Raw genomic sequence first — 24,764 nt, forward strand, 5'->3', positions numbered from 1 at the left:
GGATAGAATTCTTATATTCAATCGCATGCGACATTTGTTCTTAGTTTGCAAAGCACAAAGCATACATCATGGAGGAGCCAGAGAAAGAGAGCTTAGATGGCTCGTCCATAGTAGGAATATAATAACATACAGTTCTGCGAATGGCCTGCTAATATTTGACTTGTCTAGAAACCAGTTTCATCTCTGCGATCCCATTTCGAACAAATGGCAAATGCCCAACCGGCCAATAACACTGCAACAAGAGGAGTTTCCCCAAAAGGTTTGAGGAATACTGCTAGTCCTGGAGATACCGCCAGAGTAGCGCCAACCATACCGAACCGACCGGAGTCAGTAACGCATTTAGCGGAATCAGTTCAATCTACGAGAGGTCGTGATGCAGAAGCGACTGATGTTACACTGCGCCCTCCGCGTGCGAATGGCGGTCGAAAGTTATCTCCCTCACCTACTCGAGTTATTACTCCTTCTTTAAGGCCAATATCAACTGCCCCTCCCGCCGTTACTGTTCAGCCACCTCAATCACCTCCAAAGATAAAGAATCTGAATCTTTCATTGGCAAACGCCTCTGCGTATTTATCGACAGATGCACCTTTTTCGGCTTCATTCAATAGTTCCTCCCAGGGCCATTTCAAGATTCCTAGTCGGTCAAACACACCTTTGACGGAAAACAAAAACTCGCCATCTTCACTGCCGCCCTCGCCACCTCCTCCTAGACGATCAGGCGAGGTGAGAAGGAATTCATCATTCAAGGTTGGACCTCCGCCGATCAATCGCGCCGACAAACCTAAGATATCAAGTAAACCGGTAGGGTTCAGTTCAAGCGCAGAAAGTGTGAACTTAGCACCTATATCCGTTCAAATACCTATAGAAAAGACATCTCCATTTAGTACCCCTCCAAGTAGTGGAGGAAGTATCGAAAACGACTATCCAGTAGCTCCACCATTACCGCGAAATAGGCCACGGCCAGTCTCCTACACTCCTTCGTCTAGATCTTTCGAGCCTCCCCCTAGACACCATTCCGTTTCAAGTAGACAGAGAGATCAGGAGACCAATGGTCTAGGTCGAGCTATAATATCCCCGCAATTTACTGGGGGAGACCGAAGACCTGCGTTACCTAGCCGGCCAATGCCACCACCTCCTCGGCCTTCCGTTGACAGATCAAGACCCCCAGTGACTAATGCTATGCCGGTCGACAACGGACAAAATTTCGCGACCCCTCCAAAAAGAGTTCTTTCAAACCCTACGGCCCAATTACAAACTCCAACTAGATCTCATGGGAGATCTATGACAGTTGATAGGACAAGCGATAAAACGCCGGCCGAGTTCAGAACTCCGGTGGTGTCTGTGTCAACTAGAATCGACCATCGTCCTTCGAGTGATGTGCCCTCCACTCCAGTAACCAGGGAAGGCCTATCTTTCAAGGCAGGCGAATATCCGGATACCTCTCATTCAAACCGTAGACCTCCATACTTTACTAAAGGGGCATACGAAATATCAACAAAGTATGATACTCGCATTTTAGATGTTTGCGGAGAATACGTATGCACCACTGGCCACTTAACTAGGGTTTGGAGTCTACTAGACGGAGGTGTAGTTATGAGCTTAGCTCAAACCGAGGGAATTAAAGTCGTATCTGTAGCTTTCAAGCCAGCAGCGGAAGTACAAAATGAGGGCACAAAGCTATGGTTAGGTAACAATATTGGAGATTTGGTTGAGGTTGACATTTCAAGCGGAAGCATTGTTGCGAGCAAGTCCAACGCCCACACTCGTCGTGAGATAATTAAAATTTATCGTCACTTGAACGAATTGTGGACACTTGATGATGGCGGATCATTGCATTTATGGGCTTCAGACGACACTGGTGAACCTAATTTGACCAACAACCCATCCCAGAGCTATCGACTTCCGAAAGGTCATACATTTTCGCTGGTTATTGATGGTGAATTGTGGCACGCAGCAGGCAAGGATATACGGGTTTTCATCCCCACACTAGATGGAAGCTCCCAGTTTCAGGTTTTACAACGCCCCCTTCATCAACCGGATGCAGGTGAAGTAACATCGGGTGCTGTCATAAGTTCTCAGCCTGACCGGATATACTTTGGTCATGTTGATGGAAAAGTAAGCATATATTCTCGACATGATTATGCATGCCTAGGAGTAGTAAATATCAGCGTTTATAAAATCACATCTCTTGTGGGTGTAGGCAGTAATCTTTGGGCTGGCTTTAGTACGGGTATGGTATATGTATATGATACTACTTATACTCCATGGGTCGTAAGGAAGGACTGGCGTGCTCATCATGATCCACTTATTGGCCTATTTGTTGACCGTAGCAGCTTTTGGATGCTTGATCGGGAACATGTCATTTCCTTGGGCCAGGACAATATGGTACGAGCATGGGATGGTCTGCTTCAAGATGATTGGATGGAGCAACAGATGCAATCTCAGGAAGCAGATTTCTGCAAACTTACCCCAATCAAGACTTTAGTTATGACGTGGAACGCGGGCGCATCTACTCCATATCATCTTCAACAATCTGATCAAGATTCGAGGTTTTTGCCTCAACTTCTTCAAGACAGCGATCGACCAGATATATTAGTCTTCGGATTCCAGGAACTGGTTGATCTGGAAGATAAAAAGACTACCGCTAGTAAGTACAATGCCAATTTCTACAGTTTCCTTCTAACTGGCTGGTAGAAAGTTTCTTCAAATCGAAGAAGAAGGAGAAGGATTCTGATCATGAACACATGAGCCATCAATATCGAAATTGGCGAGACTTCCTTACCAGATGCTTAGATGATTATGTTCAGGGCGAAATATACCACTTGCTTCACACAGCAAATCTAGTTGGCCTATTCACATGCGTATTTGTTCGATCTCCACTTCTACCACGAATCAAAAATATCAATGCTGCTGAAATCAAAAGGGGTATGGGTGGACTCCATGGGAACAAGGTAAGAGTCTTCGCGAAAATTTCTGCTAGTAATATGAGTTTTCTGACGTACATTAGGGCGCATTGATTCTTCGATTTATGCTGGATGATACATCGATGTGCTTCATTAACTGTCATCTTGCTGCTGGACAAACACAAACGAAAGATAGAAACACAGACATAAGTATGATCCTCGAAAGCCAGGTTCTACCTGCAGAACGCGATCACAGCGTCCGCATAGATAGTTTTGTGGGCGGCGGTGATGGAACAATGATCCTCGATCATGAAATCTGCATTTTGAATGGCGATTTGAACTACCGTATCGATACAATGGGCAGAGATACTGTGGTTAATGCGGTAAAAGCCAATAACTTGGCAAAACTTCTGGAGCGAGATCAACTTCTTGCTTCAAAACGCAAAAACCCGTGGTTTCGATTACGCGCTTTCCACGAACTACCCATCACTTTCGCGCCGACCTATAAATACGATGTAGGAACTGACAATTATGACACGAGTGAGAAAAAAAGAGCACCCGCTTGGTGTGATCGATTACTTTACCGTGGACACAATCGTGTAGAGCAGCTCGATTACCGTCGACATGAGGTTCGAGTGTCTGATCATAGACCCGTAACTGGATTGTTCCACATGGTTATTAAATCAATTTCACCGCAGAAGCGTGCCGTTAAATGGGAGGAATGTTTACAGAACTTTAAAAATTTGAAAGAGAAGCTTGGCTCAGAAGCAAGGTAAGCTTTTTCTCTAGCTCTTAATCGGTCGTCACGACATTACAATTACCGACGCTAATCGACATTTAGGCTTGATTATCTCATAAATGTTCTGGGTTTCGATCCCAAGACTAGTCAACAGATAGTTTCATCGGGACCGGGAACTTATGGGGGCCGTTGATTAGCTTCATCAACATTCCAAGCTGGAAGTTCCCAGCACACAACGTAAAAAGACATAGATTATTATACTTTACCGTGAGTCGAGTATTAAAATGCGAGGAGCAGAAAGGTTAACCCTCCTACCCCTTTAGAGGTTGCCAGCTCAAAATACGGGATATGAGACATGGGACATGGGATATGGGATATGGGATATGGGAGATGTGCCACCGATTATCTAGTATTCTAGTATTTTGTGTGGTTTAGGAATGGACACGTGATGAATAGTCCTGCGAGGACTACCTAAAGTAGCGCACGTCATGATGTACAAGCCTAGCTCGGTTGGCTGGTGGTCCTTTAAATGCTGCCCCACTATCCAGGTACAATCCCCGCAGTATAGAAAGTGTTTCCATCATAGATGCAACAAATGACGATATGAATATGAAGAAGAAAGAATAGCTACTGGGCAACTTGTATGTAGGTCTACACCTAACTAAGAATTCAAAAGGTTAATGAGACAGTCAATATCAATTTAAATATTCCTAAAGTGGTTGGGTGTTTTTTTGCGTTTTTGCTTTTGTTCTTTCCATGTATAATACTAATTGTTTGTCGACATTTGGATGTTTTTAAGACGTAGAATTCACATCAGTAATCTTCTTTTCCTTTCTCAGTCATCTTCCATCTACCTTAAATTTCCATTCTCATTCCAATCAATTCCCATATCTTCCTCTTATCCCAATCAACACACATCCCACACTTACACTCACACTCACTCTCACTCCTACCACACCTTCAAGATGTCCCCCTCCTCAGACAACTCCACCTCCGACGCCAAAAACGAAGCCCGATCCCAAGGCCACAAAGACGAGGATATTGAAGGCGACCACAATGAGTGGAAATTCAGAGTCCCGTATAAAGTGCACGAAAACGATGAGGATTTCAAAGTGCTGTATGAGGGGGGTTGTCATTGTGGACGGGTGAAGTATCAGTTGAGTAGGGAGAGGCCTTTGAGTGCGAAGTTTTGTCATTGTACGACTTGTCAGGTTTTGCATGGTGAGTTTTTGGGGGGGTTTGGATTTTGGTTTGGGGGAGGGAGATGAAGAGATAGATAAGGGAGGAGGGGGAGAGAAGAGAGAGAGGACGGAGGTTATGAGATAGGAAGGCGAGGAGGGATGAAAATGAGAAAAATGCTAATATAAAGGATCTGTAGGAGCACCATTTCAATGGGCTGCGATTTTCCATAAAGAAGATATCAATTTCACCCATGGACATCATGATCTAGGTTGGTACGTACATGTATCTTCCAATTCTTCCAACTGCCCTCTTCCCTTTTCCCTTGCTCAAAAACCCCCCAAATATCTTTACCTGATAGTCTCGTCTCATCCACCAATTAACATCCCAACCAGGTACGAATCTGAAGAGAAAACCACTCGTCACAAGCTTCCCTGCAAAGTGAGCTGTGCATACTGTCGTACGCCCATCATGGACGAGGGAAGAAACATGATATTGCTTTTCCCGAGCTTGATTAAATTCAAGAATCAAGAGGAGAAAGAGAAGTTTAACCCTACGTTAGTTTCCTCCCTTAATTATTTCTCTCTCGGTCTCAAAAATTTGTTGTGGTCTTTTTATTTCGCAGGAGAAAATCGGACCAGGATGAGATGAAGGAATTGCTAATTGATGTTCGTGATGCAGATGTCATATGTTCTATTCAAGACGCCTAGTAGATATTCATGATGGATTACCTAAATGGACGGGCTTGAATGACAAGAGTGATTTGATTGAAGATAGTCCTCCTGAAGCTATTCAAAAGAGAAAGAGAGAGAAGGAAGAAGAGGAAAAGGATGGGAAAGGAGAAAATGGCCATCAGAAGAAGAAAGAGAGGAAGGAATAGATGGTCTGAGAGTTGAGAGACCTGTACTGGGTGGCAGATATAAATTTGTGGTATTTCTATTCTGGTGCTTGTTTTAGTAATCCCGCCATCTCAGGAACGAACGAGGATTTATTCATCCGCCTGACCCTTTGGTCACGACTGCCAAGATACCTTCCCTCGTGCACCAATTCGCCAATATTTGAACCGTAGCTCCTCCCCTTTCCAATTTCTCTTCGCCTCTCTCTCCATTTTTCCATTTGTTTTCTTCTCAACGCCCGAAACACCAAACAAATTGCTACCTGAAAACCCTCGTTTTATGTGAGGATATCTTATTAAATAGTACAGCCTATGACGCTCTCGGATGTTATGGTTTGTATGAAATGGATTCTTTCCAAGATATCCTCAAAATAAGCACAATAAATCATCCAGGACAGTCTCCAGTATTCATACACCCGCCTCGGCGCCACCATTCTTCAACAATAAGCCATCCAATCTCAGCAAGCCCAAACTCATGAGTCCGTTCCCGGCATTACCACTACCAATCCTCATGGCCCATCTCCAACGAGTCACAAGCTCGTGGATCTCGGCCGATTCGGTTTCGATTTCGGATGTGACAAGTAGTTGCATAAGAAACGATGATGCTATTGCGAAGTTTGCACGAGACCCTGATCTTCGATTAGCGATTGTAGGCAGGAAGGGCGGTGAAAACTTACAAGAATGCCAAAAAGCATCTAAAGCACCTCTCCCAAGATTTTCTACAAACTCAACAACTTCCTTTGCACATTCTCTGGCCCCAGCTCGCACAGCTAGACGACTACCTATTGTTGCTTCTTCTTCTACGCTTGTTAAGTTTTCGAGAGGTCGGAGAAGAGCTCGGAATAATGTCATGGTTGCGATGATATAGGCGAGTGAAAGTGATGGATTTCCACTCAATTGGGCTAGACCGCGGGAATCTAAATGTTCTGTTTGACGGAGAGACATAGAAGGAGGTAATGAATCGTTCCAAGCCTTAAGCCGTGTGCGGAGAGGTCTTGCTAGTTCGAGGGACAGTGAGAAATCTTTCGATGTACGTTGTGTTGCCCGCACTGTGTAATAAGAATCAACAATGTCGCTGAGAATGGCAGTCAGCTCGGCTAGTAACCGAAAGTGTTCCGAATCGGGTTCTGATTCTGTAATGGGTTGATTGGGGTCGGGGGCTGATGCTTCAAGATCGTTGTCTTCAAGTGGGAGGACGTCGAAATCATCAGCATGTATATGACTTGGCATTCCCGCGCCTAAAGATGCCCACTTATCCATGACAAAAACTCCATACCAAAGCCTTTTTCTCAGATTCATTTCCCATACTGGTATACTACTCCAGTCACTACATTCCTTCATCAACCCCAGAATCTGAGCAAGACTCACTGTCCATCCCACAAGACTTGTTTTCCAAGGTGTGTCGGTTGTATATCGATTTGTGGGCGCTCGCTGGAGTAGCAATAGACATGCTTGTACTGTTGCAAGTCGTGGAATGTGTAATTCTTGTTGAATAAAGAGCCAGGACAAACGAAACAGTTCATGTGATGTCGGAGGTGAATGTATAAGAGTTGTAGCGAGGAAATCATCATACAACATAAATGGTAGGGCTGTAGCATATATTGCCGACAACAGAGAAAATGGTAACGTATGCAGAATCGCAGGGGAGAGTACTCCTGGTGACTGGAATACTTGGCTTTTGGATAGAATAGGAAAATAGGGATATACAAATCGGAAGAAGAGACCTATAAGACGAAGGGCTTCTTGATCTGTGAACATGCCCCTCAGATCTGATTCGGCTTTACTGAGAACGTCGTCATCTATCCTTGGCTCCCCTTTCTGCGCAAAGCTATCATCTGCTAGCATAAATACAACAGGAGGTTCTCCTTTCTGGGTCGAAAAACTATTTTGTGTTGAGGAGTTCTTGATTCGCCGGTATGTTAACTTTGATATTGTACACTCATCGTTTTCATTATAGCGGTAATGACGCAGCAGGTATGGATTTGATTCACCCATTTCTCCAACAAATCTTGCCGACTTTGTAGAATGCTGGGAATCGAGGGGCCTTATTCGTGTGCTTTGCATCATGTTCAAGTAAGGATCCAAATTATATATCGGCGAGCCATCTTGGACGAGGATCTGTTGATCTGGAGACGAAGTCGATTCAGTCAAGACATCATGTCCCGTCAAGCTTTGAAAACTATGCTCGCTATACTGGCTGATGAAGCTGGGACTAAGTTGGGCCGCCGAGACATCATATTGTTGCAAAGGAGCAGTAGCTTCACAGACACACAAGTCAGCGAATCTCTCTCATGATATACACACGACCTTTGCATGATTGTGTAATGTAATGTGTTGTAACATACGAGTAGATGTTGTAGATCCACTACTCTGATCACCATTGCTTGCTGCAAGATTTGGCCTTCTCTTCTTCTTTGGCCGATCTACAAATGTGCAACTTCTCCCATGAGATATGCACAATTGACAGGGCGGGGCGGAAGATATCGAACATCTTACTTGACGGGCTCGACAAAAATCACAAGGTCGATACTTGCGCGACTTGTAGGATCTTGGACCTGGTTGAATTGGATGGTTGTTCAATTGTTGAGGTAATTGTAACTCAATGGCACCTCCGTTGAAGTAATCATTGGAGTTAATTGAAGTTTGGAAATTATGAGGATCCATCGAATGAAGGGGTGAAGACTTTAGGAGCCAGGCCTATTGGTGGTACTAAATGACCCTTAGAGTTTCCTTATCGGCTCTGATAAACAACAATAATGAATGCAACAGCAACTCTTTGGAACATCAAATTGACCGATTTATTCCCCGCGCGGGCAGGAGGTGTTTCTCTTCACGATGATATATGATAAGTATATGCTTTAAGATATTCATTAGAATCTCACTTATGATTACATCCAACTGGAATTACTTTTGTTTTTATCCCAATATTCTGGACGTTGAATGTTGGATGGCGTTGTATCCAATGTTCCAGAATATCTCCCATCTGGTTCAATTCCTCACACTTCCTCCCATAGAGTTCATCCGAACAGACGGCCAAGGATACCCAAAGGAGTTGCCCGTGTTATCATCGTGCAGTTGATGTAGCGAGTGCCGTCAAATACATCCTTGTGCTTACAATGCTGGTCAGAATCAGTCCTAGTCGTTTCGGAGTTTACTTTGAGAAGCATGAGAGTTATCGGACGAAAGTATCTCTTTCACGAGAGAATGGCATAGTCCGAGGAGGTCTTGGCTACAATGAATTGAAATATTCAAATAAATGGGATGTCCTCAGCTGCTTCTAAGCTTTTATGACGCGATTACCCTTCCATTTCTTTCTCTTCGTCGCAGCTTTCCTCTAATCGCCGAAGAGTTGGAGGTCTAGTGGCCTCTGTCAAGTGTTCTCGGCCCATTGTCACAAAGTATGAAGATATTCATTATCAATCTGGATGGAATTCATGGTATTACAGTTGTTTGTCGGCTGTTATCTACTATTTTGGCTCATTGTACTGTGAAGTCGCAGTCCCGCTACTCTATTCCTTCGGCTTCGGCGATAGAGTTCCGTCTCAATATACATCGCTATAGTCTATACTGGCTATGCTGTGTCTAGATATTTGACTTTTTGCAGAATTTCTCTTCAAATAGCATTATCTTATTCTTGTATTAGGTGACGAACTAGTGTTCGACTCTGAGAATATGACTGGGGTGATAAATAGAAGCCGTTTTCTTCCGTAGGTATTCCAAATAGAATACTGCGAGAAGTTCCTTGAAGAAGAGAAGTAGAGTTCTGCATCTGAACCCAGCCGAACATTAGATATAGTTCGAGAAAGCTTCCGACAGTACGGATGTACTCGATAGAGAGTCTGGATGTTGAAGTCTTGGACTATGGAATGATCTTTTGAATTAGACTGGTGCTGTAAAGCCATTGGTTGCGAGGGGACGAAGCAGTTCTTCATCCATCCTTGCAACTATGGAATCTTTAGTACGACAAATACGAAAGAGCGACGTTAGTTTAGTTGTAGGGAGCTGCTATCATGAATGAAAAGCTCTTCCGATCTCGTATGATTATGTATACTTTGAATAAGTGGGATGTATTCAGCATCAGAAATTATGGCAAGTATGACCATAAAAGATCGAGGGATCGAATTACCACTATTGCATACACAGGGAAAAGGATCGTGAGTGGACCTTTCTTTGAAAATGGGTTACCTGAGATACTAAGTATCAAAAGAGTCGGTAAGATTGAGCAGAGGTTCATTTGTTTGGGCTCGCTAGGCATATACTCATTGCTCATGACGAGACGAGATAATTCAACATTACTTGACTAGCTATTGCCATTGCAATGCAAGATATCTGGAGGAGAAATGCGATTCCGACTGTGGGAAGGAGGTACAATATACCACACCAAACTGTTACATTTGTCTTTGAGTCGATGCTTGCACTTCAAAACACTCGAATAATCTCTAATTTTTATCACCTGCACTATTCAACCATTTCATCTATCAGTACATTCTCATCTCCATGATATCCAACCCATTTCCCCAAACTGTTGTTTCGAAAAACATTTTCCCAACCCGATAAGAACATTCACCCCCAACTTTCCTTATCCACCTGCATAGATTAATGGGGCACACATCCAAACAAGCATATCTTGCCCGTCGGCCAACGAGTCTTGGCTCAAAAGTGGTCTCATATCGTAGAGCTATTGTTCGTCAACCCACGCTTTCAACTGTTTTCATATCATATCCTGTATGTAATGAAAATCAACATTAATTTGAATGCAATCACGGTTTATTGGGATTCTATCTTTCAACCAAACTATGTTTCAATGAGCAGTATTCATTGTTTATTCGTCTCGCTTGTTGCTTGGACGTGGGGGTCTGGGTTCGAAACGGTGTCGTTGGATCGAATATATATATTGTCAACTAGAACGCGTTTCACCACATACGACCATAGACTGAGGAGAATTGGGCATCCCGTCCGCTCTGCCATACACAAGCCTCAGATCGGTAGATTAGTAGTTGGGTGGGTGACCACCAGCGAATCCCTACTGTTGTATGTTTTTTTGGTGAATTTTGCTATCGATTCTGATGATGCTGGGAGCAGATCTCGTTTGGGATTGGGAAGAGATGTGAATCATTCCCCATAATGAATGGTGATTTTTAGGAGAAAGACAAGCGATATGAAGTTTACTCCTCGTATTGCAGTTTATTATTTACGCCTACGGACCTCTCAAATCAGCCGTCCTCAGATGCTCCCTAATCAGACAAATCATAAGTACTTTGAATTTATACGACTTAAAATCTACTACCCTTCTAAAATTTCTACCCGTTTTCATCTCATTTTCATTGTATGCTGCTGCCGAATACTCCTGACCTATCAATTTCGAAAATTGTTGTTGCATCGTTGCTATCTTTGAATTTACAGAGGGTATCCTTTTGTACTAAAAATAAGACACCCCTTGATTTACAGCAACACCATTAAGTTTTCATTATCTTTTAAACACGTGAACAGATGGGATATAGATATTCAAACATTATTATAATACTAAAATGCTATTACCACTCTTATGGTGGCTAGGGTGTGGCCCGTCACGACGCTAGCGTGCGCGGTGGTAAGAGGCAACAGTTCCCAAGAGTCAGAATAAAGGCATAACGATGGCAAGCATAAGTGCTATCAACGCGCCTCAGATTTGAATCTACAAAAAACTGAGATAAGCGATCTTATACTAATAGGCGATTGAGAATCGCATGTTGTGCTAGTATGTTTGGCTTGCAAAACGATCATTTTGGTCTTTAAGGAGAAAAAAGGATCAGACAGCAACCTGAATACCATTGTATACTTCATTACAGGCCCGCACATTTTCAGAATAACACTAACAGGAGAGGCCTATTGTTTAATTCTTCTGCCTGAACAACCACTTGTCAAACTCGACCGTATCCAAACCCTTCGGTGCCGAATCCCTCACGCTTTTCCACTTCCTAGAATATACTTCAAAGCTACTATGAACGGCTGGTTTCAACGCAAGAGACTTAGCTCTCAGCGTTTCGGGGCTATCCTCACCTTCACAGATCACCCTAGCTTTATAGGCTCTCTCTGCAAATATACTCGCGCGTGCCTGATCCCCATGCGCAATACTGATCTGGAAGGCGTCGTAGTAGAGCCTAGAAATTAGTGCGCCAGCACACCCATCGAACTCTTGGTCGAGGACTTGAATCAGCGAGTAGCAGTCCCTCAAACTCTCTTGTGGGTTGCTCCTCATACGGAACGGATCCCCAATAGCGTCATCAAGATTCTTGATCTGTGTGCGCCGATTGTCGCTAGCTTGGAGGGAGAAAGGGGGGAGGGTGCAACAACTACAAGTGCAGGAGAAACCGAAGCTTTCTTCAAGAAATGCCTGTCGTTCGCTTGACGTCCCCCCATGGTCGTACGATATTGTGATCTCAGCTCCTTTCTCGATTGATCGAATTGCATGGATAGTTTCGTGCTCCTTGGCGCTGTTCCAGCTATTATGAGCATTTGGCATGCAACTGTGGTTGATTAAGCACACTGTTGGGTAGACGCTACCGACGGGCGACCCAGAGCCGCATGGCAGCGCGTTCGTCTTGAAGATGCCGCTGAATGGGTTCTTCGTCAGGAAGTTGTTATGAAGAGACAGGAACTGTCGCTGTGACTCTCTGGACATGGCCTTCAACTTTGTCGCGAGAAATCCCTCTAGCTCATCACGAGGCATAGGCCCAGCTCTAAGAAGCGGCTTCTCACAAATGATTCGGGTGCCTTTAGATATGTTGAAACGGGCAACGAGACCTTTACCTTTTCCGAGGATGTGCTTAATCTCGAAAGGAGCAATGTCCAGCTCTGCGATAGGATCGGTGCCACTAAGGAATTGAGCAATGCTGGACGGAGTCTCAAGTTCATCTCGCTGCAACTGAGATGTCAAAGATTGTTTATCAAGCACGGACACGACATTGGGGAGGCACCACCGACCTGCTGATATGACCTGATTGATTCTTGGACTTCAGTCCAGCTGTATACGCCAGACTGATCAACACCCTCGTCCCAATACCGGATACGAGAGCCGAAGTTTGCCTGTGCAATACGTGTCACAGTATCGATATAGCTCTCTACATTCGTATCTGCTGCGATAGACCCGGATACTTTTGAGCTAAAACGCAGAAATTTGTGGCCCTCGAATGGAAGTTTGGGATGTTCCCCTGCTTTGAAGCTGATGTAATTTGGCTTTATCTCGACCTGGGTGTCATCCTTGTAATGCTCTTTAATGAAGTCGATAAATCGTCCCCAGTTTTGTCTGTCTACGATTCCTTTAGACAGACGAGGATGTATATCGAAACCGGCGTCGATTCCCATGGCTACACTATGCAACCAAAATCAGGCAAATGAGAAGTAGCAGGTGATGATATCTGATAACAACAAGTTCGCCAATACAACACTAAACCAAGAGAAAAGTTGCGAAAGGCAATGACTTGATGATTCAGTGTCCCATGTTTTATAACTATGTTGTGTAACTATAACACTACCAATGAGCAGAGGACACATAACCAGCGGTTAAAGTCCACCACAATGTTTGTGTGTGTGCCCAGACTGTTAATAATGCAATTCCTCATCCTCCAACTTGAGTGAAATCTTCGGTCTATTCCGGATGTGATAGCAACGCCGTTGGATGCTCCCACATAACCATTCTTTCTCCCAGAATCAAAACCCCCAACCGTGCCCGAGAAAACCCCCTCAATTTTGCCAATTATGATGCTGCCAAGACTAAAGATACACATCAATTCACCTATCCTCCGCTTACCTATTCTCCAGTCCTCCCTTCATCCACCATTCATTCAATCTCAGCCCCAGAGCCCAACACCCCTTTCCATCCCCTCTTATCACACCTGACAACAATCAAAGCATCCACAACAACATCCGCAACCTCTCTTTTCTCCAGACTCCATAGACTCCTCTAGAATCCAGATATTCCCGATCCCCAATTCCCACAGAAAAATCAATGAAAATACACAGCTCACAGAACTTCAATAACCCAAATACAAACAACACACAGCAATCCTGTCCCATTACTGCACTCTTATTCATGTCTTCTATTTGACATCTACCATCAAGCATCTACCTTCTTCAATCCCTCCTCTCCCCCATCCCCTTCCTCAAAGCTAGCAAACACACAATTTTGCACTCCTACCATCCTCAATCTCTCCCCGAGTCCAGAAGAATACTGTACAAACGATCCACATGAATATTTCTAAACCCTCCTTTCTTCCCATCTCGAATCTCTTATCTTGTACCTTTATAATCCATCATTATCCTCGTATGTATACCTACATGTACATATACGTATCTTCATCCCTTTCCTCACACGAGAATCTTCATCCCCACTGCCATTCCCATTCCCAACCCCAAGCCAAGCCAACCACCTACCCCGTCAAAACGAACTCCAAGTACGAACGCATCAAGTTACAAAAGGGAATATCAAAACTTTTACTATAGATGTGTGTATATAGACGTGTATATATTCAAGACCTCGAGAGCCACTATGACCTCATCAAAAGGAGGTCCAAATGCAAAGAGGCGAAAGGCCAAAAGAACAAACACAATAACAAGGACAATCATCAATAGATACGCAAACACAAAAATGCAGATTGAAAAACTCTCATTTCAATGAACATTGTCCACGCATGTAGACACTCGCCATCATATCATCTATCTACCACCCCGAAAATTGTCTATTAATTCGCATTGCAATTGCAATCGCATTCATCGTATATCAGATCATTAAACTCATTTCCTCTACTCTTATTCTGAGAAGATCATAGCAAGCCTCCATACAAAAATCAGAAGAACCAAACCAATGCCAGATATGTGTGTGTATGCACGCAAGCCAGGTATTCCCAAAACGCCTTAATGCTTAGCGGTGACCTTTTCACCCGTCAATTTCTCGACATAAGCTTTTGCCCTGTTTATTTTGTTAGTATTTGTTTCGTTTGGATAGATATTGAGGAGTAGTGAAGGGATGATGGGAGGGAAGAAAACTTACATATCACCCATAGCAACCATGCAAATCGTTTGCCAAACGCCCAATCCAATTCTAGGAACAACGCCACGATACAAGCCCGAAACTCCGTTCTGACTATAAATATACTTGAGGGTATTGCCAACCGTCATCTTAGCAGGTCGGTTAGGATCCACCGTCTTACTCTGCATCTCGACACGAATAACTTCGATGGGTTGATTCCAAGCACTCAATCCACCACCCAATCCACTTGCCAAAATCTTCTCCCAAGCATTCAACTTTCCATTCTCACCCTTGCCGGTCACCTTTCGAATACCACTTTCTGCCAATCGACTCAATCCGAATCTACTTCCCCAGTTGGTCATTTGACGAATAGCAACGGCGTTGACTCCTTTGTTGATTCCCTTGATACCTTCTTTGCGGTAGATGTTCATGAAAGTGGTCATGGTACCGTCAGGCTTGACACCAGCCTTTGCCATGTTGGTCTTGGTGATTTCGACGGTCTTCATGCAGGTGCAGAATCCCATAGTGGCATATGCTTGAGCAACACCACCAATTACACCTCCACTGATACCGGCGGTGAAATCACCAGCACCAAAAGAACGAGCGTACCACTCGGCTTCGGAGGCGACGAAGAGGAGAACGGCACCTTTGGTGGAGGCTTCGATCCATGCCCATGGGATGAGTCCTTGGTAGACTGTAGTGGGGTTATCATTAGCTGTTATTCTTGCAGATCTGAAATATGAAGAAAAATGCACAAGTCACATCATAGAATAGGATCGACATAGCAATCAAGAAAATCACAAAAGGAAATAAAAACATACATCCAAGAACACCACCTCTCCCCCAAATTCTACCCAGAGCACCCGCAAAAGTATCCCCTCTATTAGCAGCCATAGTAGTCTTTGTAACCTCCAACGGTTGACCCAAAGTGGTTACCTCGAACAAATTCAAACTGGCACCTAAAAGCAAGTTGGAGAACTTGACGGGTTTCTTCTCTGGAACAGCTGGTTTGCCGACGATGGGCATTTTGGCGGTGACAGCGGACATGATAAGGTAGATGGTGTTTGTATTGGGGCCCTGACCAAGGGAATAGGTTGCTTCTTCGCAAAGGAAAGGGTGGTGAGATCGAGGGTTGTTGTTGTTGGAGAGTACCTAAGTAAGGGAGATTTGATGGAAGGAAGGAAGGGAAAGGGAATGAGAGGGAGGGGGAAGAGATATGTGTTTGTTGAAAGGAGAGCTTAGCTGATCTGCCGCAGTACTCGCGAAAGATAGGAAGCTAATGAAAGACCAGGTGGACCCTAATTTTTTGAGCGGTGCTCGGTATTGGGCCCCGATAAGATACAAGGGTATGTGGGAATTTGTTGATAATGCTGAAAGCCTATTTGGAGTGAAAGTGAAGAAAGCAAGAAAAGAAGCAGTTTACCTAGTAGGAAATTATATAAAAATTACTTTAAAGAAACCACTCTATTATTTACATTGTGCTATTTGAATTACCAAAATCTTTATTGTTTATTACCACATTCTTCACTTCAAGATAATGAATCGGGGTCAGCAGAAAGGCTTGGTCTTGAATGAATGCTTCTAAGATGCATTCTGTTTTGTAGCAGCACAAGAAAGTAAACTTCTCTTCTCCATCAATCACTTATCAATCGTACTCGGGCCCAGCCTTCCTGCTACATATGTCCACCCATCAATCATTGTACACCTAACCAGTTCACAACCTTATTTCTTACCTACAGAGGGTCTACTGCTATTTAAAGCCTACTAAACACCATTCGGGCAACCCTAAAGAAAAAGAATGGAACAACCTTGGAAGCCTCGGCCATTTGTTGAGAAGTTCAAGCTCAACGAATTGCATGTGTTGTTGATTCATTGGGGAAGTCCGGTCCGAATTTAAAAGCGGTCTGTAGTTTGGTATCAGTATTGCTTTTTTTTCTTTGGATGAAGTCTCGAGCTGAATTGATCGGCTTCCTAGTACAACATCTTGTTGTCAATAATAAGTATACTTTGTATGCATTCTTGACTCGAACATTGTTTGGTTCCAACACTTATCGTTTGTTCTGATGATCTCATCACCATTTTCTGTACGAGTGATAGGTGAGTTGATTGAAATCAGACACTACCAGACCATCAGTCTTGCGATGCGAGATGACGACGACCTTTATCTGTGCAGCGCCATAGCATATCCCTTACTTTCTGAACGACTCTCTGTACACTGTCAGGATCTCACTCGTTTCCCCCAACATGTTTAAGTCTCAGGACTGTGGCTTCCTTCACAAGCTGATGAAATTATTTATATTCTCAAAGGGTCAAGTACCTAGATACCAAAAGCATATTACCACACAGGCCTGTTCTCTTAACTTGTTAGTTTCGTCTAACCCCTCCCCTCTACGTAGCCGAAATAATAGGCTGAATTCGAGGACTCTTGAAAAGTACCTAGGTGTTTACAATCACTTCTTGCTTGTGACTCTTATGATAAATATATCTTGCAAAAACCCATAAAGTGAATAGGCGCTAAACTTCCATTAACTAATTTCACTTTTATGCTTCAATTTGTGATTGATTTATGAACCCAATTGAGTTCACAATTCCGACCTTTTTTTCGGCAAACTCCAATACTGCTCCTGATTCCTGGCCCAAAATCCACGACCTGCACCATAGAACTCGCGATATCCCCTCCCCTCTCACCCCCTCTATAAAATCCACAGTATTCCAAACCACCTCATAAATTCATGCACCCATACCCCTCACATCCTTCTAACCCCAATTCTCCCAATCCTAATACCAAGAAGAAAACTCCAAACCCCAGTGCCAAATTTCAGGGGTGGCCTTATAATCACGTACATCAAAATCCATCTACAGAGTGTCGTACCGACAACCATTAATAAAGCTACACAACTTGATGAAAGATTAGTAATGACTCGACGGTGATACAACGCGAACAAGATGTAAAAGTGAGATGTCTAGCCAGGTTTGAATAATAAAGTTAGGGTGAGGTTGGTGTTTGTATCTGGACGGTGATCGAGATGGGTTGGGTATTTGATCGCTTTGGACCGCTCTCCTATGCCAGGCTAAGGGTTGTAGTTGAGAGAGGCTGGATGCTTGCAAGAGATTGAATGTCCCAGAAAATTTGGATCATTGGAAAGAAAGGAATGGCGCAATTGATTCGCACATATGTTTGTGTACATTTAAAATGTTGAGAGCATGAGACACATGTCAGTAAGCAACAGAATGCAAAATATACTAGATTAATAGTGGAGTCTCTTCGTCTTTGTTCTTCTAGTAAAAGCAAATCATTATATTATACACTGAATCATCATGAGAAGAAGTATGAGTACGTATTCCTGCTCTAGGTTTCCTTTACTGCAACTTCTTGAAAAAACGATTCTACAATTTTATAATGGTTGGCTCTATCCAGTCTACACCTTTGGTCATTAATTCAGGGCGTCCATGTGTATACCACCAAGTTTACCTCCCCACTATTCTTTTGATATCCTTTTTACAACTTGGCTCCAACAATCTCGGCCCACTTCTCGGTGGAGAAGGACTTGGGGCGCTCAATTGGGGCACCGACGGCTCTGTCAATGATCAATTGTGGGAGGACACCAATAGCACGGGAAACACCGAAGAGAACGGTGTAGTAGTTGGCCTCAGTCAAACCATAGTATTGGAGCAAGACACCAGAGTGCTAAGATTTATTAGTAATGATATACATATGATAAAAAGAAGACTTCTCACCGCATCCACGTTGGGCCATGGGTTTTTGGTCTTTCCATGCTCGGTGAGAACACCTGGAGCAATCTTATAAACTTGGCTAACAAGCTGGTACATAGGATCTGCAGAATATATTGTTAGAGTTGAAGATGTAGATCACGTGATCGGTTAAACTTACCCGATGGCAAATGCTTCTCGGCAAATTCTCTCTGAGCCATGTAACGGGGATCAGTCTTGCGGAGAACGGCGTGACCGTAACCTGGAACGACTTGACCGGCGTTAAGAGTAGACCACAGGTAGTTCTTGATGGCCTCATCACTGAGATCATTACCAACAGCAGCCTTCATCTTTGTGAGCCAGTTCAAGACTTCTTGGTTGGCGAGACCGTGAAGAGGACCAGCAAGACCGTTCAAACCAGCAGCGAGGGACAACATTGGGGAACTGAGAGCAGATCCAACCAAGTGAGTGGTGTGAGCAGAAACGTTACCACCCTCGTGATCAGTGTGGATGGTGAGGTACAATCTCATCAATTCAACGAAGTCCTTGTTCTCGCCAAATCCGAGTTGGTTGGCAAAGTTGAAGGAGTAATCCTTGTCTTTTTGGACAGCAGCGACCTTACCGCCCTTGAAGACGTTTTGGTAGATTCTAGCGGCGATAGTTGGGAGCTTGGCAATCAAATCCATGGAATCCTCGAAAGTGTGACCCCAGTAATCGGCCTTCTTCATTCCCTTAGCATAAGCCTTGGCGAATGCGGACTCGTGCTCGAGAGCAGTGACAGCGAGGGAAAATTGTGCCATTGGGTGGAGATCGCTTGGGCATCGGTCGATGAGCTCTTCGACGAACTTTGGTACGTCGGAACGAGCGGCCCACTCGGCAGAGAGATCGCGAACTTGTTGCTCGCTTGGAACTTCACCGGTCAAAAGGAGCCAGAAAAGACCTTGGTTAAATTAGTGATTGCGCATAATAGCGGGCGCCATATGAGATCTTACCTTCTGGTAAAGGCTCTTGTCCACCTGGTGCCTTTGGGAGGAGTTCCTGGCACTCGGGGATAGTCTTTCCTCTGAAACGGATACCCTCCTCAGAGTCGAGGACTGAACCTTCCCAGACTAATGACTTGATACCACGAGCACCACCGTAGACTTGGTCCAAAGTAACCTCGCCGACGACCTTGTTTCCATAACCCCTGCGAAAATAAGTATATGTAGATGCAAAGTGGGTGTCGATTTTTAGAATCGATAAGATATTTCTTACTTGCGGAGAGCCTTGATTTGCTCAATCTTCTCTGGAAGTTGCTCGGCGAAACGCTCCTTCAAAGTCTGGAAAGAAGAATAGTTAGTAAAGCTGGTTTGTGCCGCATGGAGAAAAGTTTGAAATGTACCTGAGTCTTCGATGAATAGCATCGCAAGCCATTGAAGGCGGCGGATTTAGCACCGAATGTTGGAGCTCTCATAGATGCTCTAAGAGCAGTTTGACCAATACGAAGGGATGCCATCGTGAGAGATGTGTAGTAATTGCAGTAGAAATGCAAAAATGTATGTATGATAGAATAGAAATTTAAGAACAGATTCCGGCTCGTGGACGGAAAAAATGGTCGGAGACCCGCTAGCGTTGAGGCCGACCAATGCACCAATACACGCAGAAAGCTTCCCCTACCTCAACTACGTCAACCTTGGTATTTGATAAACGCGAGTTATCCCGAGAATGTAAGACGGAAATCCCCACAGATTCCAATAATTGTATTGGTTTGATTGGTTACGTGAATGAATAATATGGATTATTTTACTCCATTCAACTGGGGATTTGGTTTACTGTATAGATATGGCGGGGCGAAATTAACAAAGTACTCCAGCTGGGTAGATGAAGTAAATATGGGCGGCTGGAGGGCGGTTATGGTCTACACCTGGGCAATACCCGATCGGTAACTCCCCGCCAATTCTCAAGTCTTCTAAGTTCTGTGCTCTTTGCCCCGGTGCCGGCGAAAGAGGTCGGCAATTGATAAACAGGTAGGTTTCACACGTCCATTAATTCATACCTATTTCCTCTCCCTTTTGTTTATATTTCATGACATTCCGTTCATCCAATGGAAGGATTCACTTCTCACATCCTTCTATTGAGCCAATCAGATTTTCCATTCACCCTATTTGCCTCGGGGAAAGTGAAACAAGGAATGAGATTCTGTCAAAGGAACCGTAATTTGATAATTTCGTGTCCCACACGTGACAGTGCAGCTGATGGATGACTAACTAGGGCGTAAAAAACAAGACCTTGCCTTTTACCTCAATGATTAGTCGAATGATCGAAGCTACTACACATAAACCCCAACCTTTTTCAACTCGGACAACTTCAACATCCTCGAACGTCCCTTAACTCATTTGATCTCCATCTACTTGAACCTGAGGTAAAGAAAAGTAATCAAAATTTCGTTACATTAGTAGCGGCTTCTACCTTCTGCCACAACTCTCTCCAAACTATTATCAGAGTTCTTAAGAGCTTTAGACTTTACGTGACGGTCGCAGATCCGTAGTCGCGATAGATCCGTTCATCAAAATTTTCATCGTAGCCCATAATCTGGAATCGAGCTGGTGAAAATCAAATCATAGAGAGTAATCTAGATTTAATTGTCACCTCGTCGATAACAATTCGTCGCGTTGATCTGAGGAACTGAGCTCATATCTTCAGTGGTTGAGAAGTCATATTCATTATGTCTTCCGCAGTAGCAGAATTAGAAGCCGGCCTTCAAGCCATGGTGCAATTAAGACCTCCTGGTGTATCAGGATCTCGAATTCAAGGCCTTACAAACCTCTGCACTCAAAATATCCAGGTATGCGATAATCCCATGTTCCGCTGCTTCCATTGCCACCATCGCTGCATCTCTCCCCATCTCCCTCCTTGCCTGCGAGCTCTAACTAACATCTCATTCTCTTTGTAGCAAGAATCCGCTTTGGTTCAGAAATTATATGTGCACTTTAAAAAGACACCTGGCACACACAAGCTTGGCACCCTCTACGTCGTAGACTCTGTAACTCGAAAATGGACCGAACAAGCCAAACTTGCTCAACAAACCATAAATAGTTCTGCTCCGGATGGCACATATGCTGCTGGTGTACATAAAGTAAAGGAATTGCTCCCCGCTTTTATGAACGACATAATCCAATCTGCTCCCGATGATCAAAAGGTACGCCCAGTATATTCAAAATGCTCGAACTGAGTAGTTTCCAGCATAGCTATGTTCTATGTCTGCGTGAAAATTTGCCTCCAAGATATCATATATGTTCCTCACCCGAGATATCATTGTGCACCTTCTCTATATTCACCAATCCTCCATATGAATTCCTACTTACTTGACATTTGTTATTCTTTGTAGGACAAGATTAAAAAATTAGTTGATATTTGGGAGAAGGGACAAACCTTCCCTGCGCAAATGTTGAATGGTTTTAAAGACAAGTTGAATGCTGGTAAGATTATCACAAATAATCCCGAGAGAAAATAATGTTGCCGTATATCTAACCATAATGTTACCGGCCATGTAGAATCCACAACACCTCCAGGAAGTCCCCCAAAAGATCTTCAAGGAGCCTTAGCTTTACAACCAACTTCAGCAACTCCGACCATGGCGCCCCCACAACAAGTTTCTGTGCCCCCTAATACATCTTCGATTTTAGCAGCTCTCGCAAATATGTCCAATACTGCCCGTCAAAATGCTACACCTACGCCAGTTGCTTCTACCCCACCTGTTAATCCATACAATGTATCACATGCGCAGCATAATCCCATTCAACCACCTCAAGCAGTAAACCAAAGCTTGCCATTTTCAGTTGCTCCTCAACCTGTAAATGCCCCAGCTGCCTCGATGCCTGCTTATGGTCAAGGTCCAAGTAATGGAATGCCGAACTTTGCCAGTAATCCAAATCCTTTCCCAGGTGCAGCACCAATGAATCCTCCCGGTAATCTCGATCCAGCTACGCAACAACAGGTAGCTTTAATCAAGGCACTTGCAGCTACGGGTGTTCCAGCGGAACAGATTGCTGGTATTTTAGCAGCCATGGGTAGCCAAGGAGCTGCAACCGCTGCACCACCTTCATTTGCTCAAAATCAAAATACTCATGCTCAAAATAATTGGGGTGTCAGAGATGATGCACGTGACCGAAATGGTTTCCAAGATCCTATGAGATCACCACCTGGACGTTACCGTCGTCGTTCTAGATCCCCATCTCCTCAACGTGGCTGGGGTGGTCGTGATTCTCCAAATGCTCGTCGTCGTGATGATTTTGATAGGGAATCTCCAGCACGTATGAGAGGTTCCGATGATCGTGGTAGAGGCGGACGCGGCCGAGGTAATGATTACCGCCAACGTAGCCCCCAACGCCGTCGCAGCAATACACCTCCTAGAACGAATACCAGTGGACCTAAATGGGTTGGACACGACGCTTCAATTGGTAAAGGAAATATCAAAGGTAAATTATCAATTTGTCTGCATTTATGTTTGAAGTTATTCTAACAAAACTTACAGTTCTCAGTCGCACATTGTTTGTTGGTGGAGTTACGTAAGTCAAACCCCTTGGTCTTTATCATTCGAATTGTCCTTTTTCGAAAGTCTATCGTTATACTGACTTTTTATAGTTCTTCCGAGCATGAATTGAAAGGACTCTTCAATCAATATGGTGATGTGCAAACTTGCATTGTTAACAAAGAAAAGCGCCACGCTTTCGTTAAGATGGTCAGTCGTGAGCATGCTGTCAAAGCTAAGGAGGCTATGGAAAAGAACAGAAGTCCCGATTCTTCATTGAGAGTATGTACATTACATATAAACACCATCCATACTCAAACAGCTTGCTAACTCTTAATTCTAGACTCGTTGGGGTGTTGGCTTCGGACCACGTGATTGCAGTGATTATCAAACAGGTATCAGCATCATTCCGATTAGCAAACTCACGGATGCCGACCGAAAGTGGATGCTCAATGCAGAATTTGGTGGCAGTGGTGGTCAAGAAATTGAACCTGGTATGGTTGTCGAAGAGCCTGATATTGAAATCGGTCAAGGTGTTTCGTCCAAGGCAATCAGCCGTCGCATGCAAACCGACAACGGTGGAAAGAATGGTCCAAAATCTGGCGCTCGCGATTACGAGGAGGATGAGAGACCTCGTTATCGTCGTGATCGAGAAGATCGTCGGGATGATCATCGGGATGAAGGTCATAAATTCCCCGCCAATACCGTTCCACCAGTCATGCCCCCATTCCCATTAGGCTCGTTCCCTTATCCTCTTCCAACACTTCCTAATGGAATGCCAATGTTTCCTCCAGGATTCACTTTCCCAGGCGCACCTCCACCACCTCCACCAGGAACATAGTTATCTCAAATAATGAACTTCATGGCGTTCACCTTTGGCATAACAATTCCTTTGACAATTTACTTGGCACGATTCATATCACGCATTTCTGTGGCGTTTAGGCGTTCAAGATACCTCGATCATGGCTCTGGTTTGCCACCTCGAAAACAAAAACTCAGTGCCTTAAATTCATGAGCAAACAGGATCATTCTAGTAATCAGCAAGTTAGGGCAGTGCATCGTTTGGGTGACCGACACGTCACATATGTACACTTCTTGCGTTTATTGTTTTTCTTCTTCTTTCTCGTTTATGTAGCTAGCTTGCTGCCTTTTTCTGATGTGTACTTAATACAAATACCCAAGTTTATGACTTCTTTATGTGCTTCAGTGATTTAATGAAAGAGCCTGTGAAAATTCTAGGCCAATAGGCCAGCCATATAAATATCTGGCGAGTGGTGGGGACGGTGAAGCCCTTACTTTCTGAATTATCTGCACCAGCGTAATATACAAGATGAGCCCAGGTTTCCGTTCACAACTCCTCAAACAGAGATAACGACCAATCCAGATCTTGGGAAAAGGAAATCTCTCAATCTGCGCCATCCTCGAAGAAGACCAATGTGACTCAACGCAGGCAGATAGTCTGCATCGAGGTCGAGGAATTCGAGCGTCTAATTCTTATATTCTTACCATTTGGTTGTTTTCGCCGTCGAGAATTTTGTTATTGCTCTGAGCAGAGTACGGTTAAAATAGTAATGATGAGTATTTGTCGTTGCTACTGCTATTTCATTGATACATCCATTATCAGGCTCAAGGTTTTTTATTCTTCATTCCTTTTGCTGTTCCTCTTGGTCTTGGTCTCGTGACTAGAGGCGTGATTCGGTATTTGAAAAGGTTTATTCGTCCATCCCAGTCCTTGTCATTGATATAAATAAGAGTTCTTGAGAAAGAGAAAGAGAAAGAGGAAGGGAGGAGAGATGGAAGAATTGAGATTTTATATACTA

At 43.9% G+C, this 24,764-nt stretch overlaps 7 protein-coding genes across 7 annotated transcripts; 3 read left to right on the forward strand and 4 right to left on the reverse strand.

Annotated features, from left to right (window-relative positions):
- Positions 1–68: 68 nt before the first annotated feature.
- Bfra_002485 (putative skeletal muscle and kidney-enriched inositol phosphatase protein) lies at positions 69–3,835 on the forward strand (the record flags this gene model as incomplete). Its single annotated transcript, XM_037332904.1, has 5 exons — positions 69–110; positions 169–2,647; positions 2,695–2,951; positions 3,008–3,675; positions 3,745–3,835. 5 exons carry the CDS (start codon positions 69–71, stop codon positions 3,833–3,835), a joined length of 3,537 nt encoding a protein of 1,178 aa, XP_037195032.1.
- Positions 3,836–4,607: 772 nt separating this feature from the next.
- Positions 4,608–5,701, forward strand: Bfra_002486 (putative glutathione-dependent formaldehyde-activating family gfa protein; the record flags this gene model as incomplete). The annotated part of the gene is made up of 4 exons (XM_037332905.1): positions 4,608–4,863; positions 5,021–5,096; positions 5,217–5,378; positions 5,503–5,701. 4 exons carry the CDS (start codon positions 4,608–4,610, stop codon positions 5,699–5,701), a joined length of 693 nt encoding a protein of 230 aa, XP_037195033.1.
- A 423-nt stretch (positions 5,702–6,124) lies between these two features.
- On the reverse strand, positions 6,125–8,380 carry Bfra_002487 (putative fungal specific transcription factor domain protein; the record flags this gene model as incomplete). Its single annotated transcript, XM_037332906.1, has 3 exons — positions 6,125–6,345; positions 6,394–7,974; positions 8,062–8,380. 3 exons carry the CDS (start codon positions 8,378–8,380, stop codon positions 6,125–6,127), a joined length of 2,121 nt encoding a protein of 706 aa, XP_037195034.1.
- Positions 8,381–11,588: 3,208 nt separating this feature from the next.
- Bfra_002489 (putative set domain-containing protein 5 protein) lies at positions 11,589–13,060 on the reverse strand (the record flags this gene model as incomplete). Its single annotated transcript, XM_037332907.1, has 2 exons — positions 11,589–12,620; positions 12,680–13,060. The coding sequence occupies 2 exons, from the start codon at positions 13,058–13,060 to the stop codon at positions 11,589–11,591; spliced, it is 1,413 nt and encodes a 470-aa protein (XP_037195035.1).
- A 1,548-nt stretch (positions 13,061–14,608) lies between these two features.
- Positions 14,609–15,770, reverse strand: Bfra_002490 (putative mitochondrial dna replication protein yhm2 protein; the record flags this gene model as incomplete). Its single annotated transcript, XM_037332908.1, has 3 exons — positions 14,609–14,663; positions 14,745–15,417; positions 15,545–15,770. 3 exons carry the CDS (start codon positions 15,768–15,770, stop codon positions 14,609–14,611), a joined length of 954 nt encoding a protein of 317 aa, XP_037195036.1.
- A 2,452-nt stretch (positions 15,771–18,222) lies between these two features.
- Positions 18,223–19,959, reverse strand: Bfra_002491 (putative citrate synthase protein; the record flags this gene model as incomplete). The annotated part of the gene is made up of 6 exons (XM_037332909.1): positions 19,816–19,959; positions 19,689–19,753; positions 19,427–19,620; positions 18,616–19,374; positions 18,462–18,559; positions 18,223–18,411 (listed from the first exon to the last, which is right to left on the reverse strand). The coding sequence occupies exons 1-6, from the start codon at positions 19,927–19,929 to the stop codon at positions 18,223–18,225; spliced, it is 1,419 nt and encodes a 472-aa protein (XP_037195037.1). The 5' UTR covers positions 19,930–19,959.
- Positions 19,960–21,138: 1,179 nt separating this feature from the next.
- Positions 21,139–23,785, forward strand: Bfra_002492 (putative rna recognition motif containing protein; the record flags this gene model as incomplete). Its single annotated transcript, XM_037332910.1, has 7 exons — positions 21,139–21,258; positions 21,367–21,612; positions 21,802–21,892; positions 21,968–22,891; positions 22,948–22,981; positions 23,058–23,226; positions 23,288–23,785. The coding sequence occupies 7 exons, from the start codon at positions 21,139–21,141 to the stop codon at positions 23,783–23,785; spliced, it is 2,082 nt and encodes a 693-aa protein (XP_037195038.1).
- Between the last annotated feature and the right edge of the window lie 979 nt (positions 23,786–24,764).

This window comes from Botrytis fragariae (assembly GCF_013461495.1).
Source record: "Botrytis fragariae strain BVB16 chromosome Unknown tig00000012, whole genome shotgun sequence".
NCBI classification, from domain to species: Eukaryota; Fungi; Ascomycota; class Leotiomycetes; order Helotiales; family Sclerotiniaceae; genus Botrytis; species Botrytis fragariae.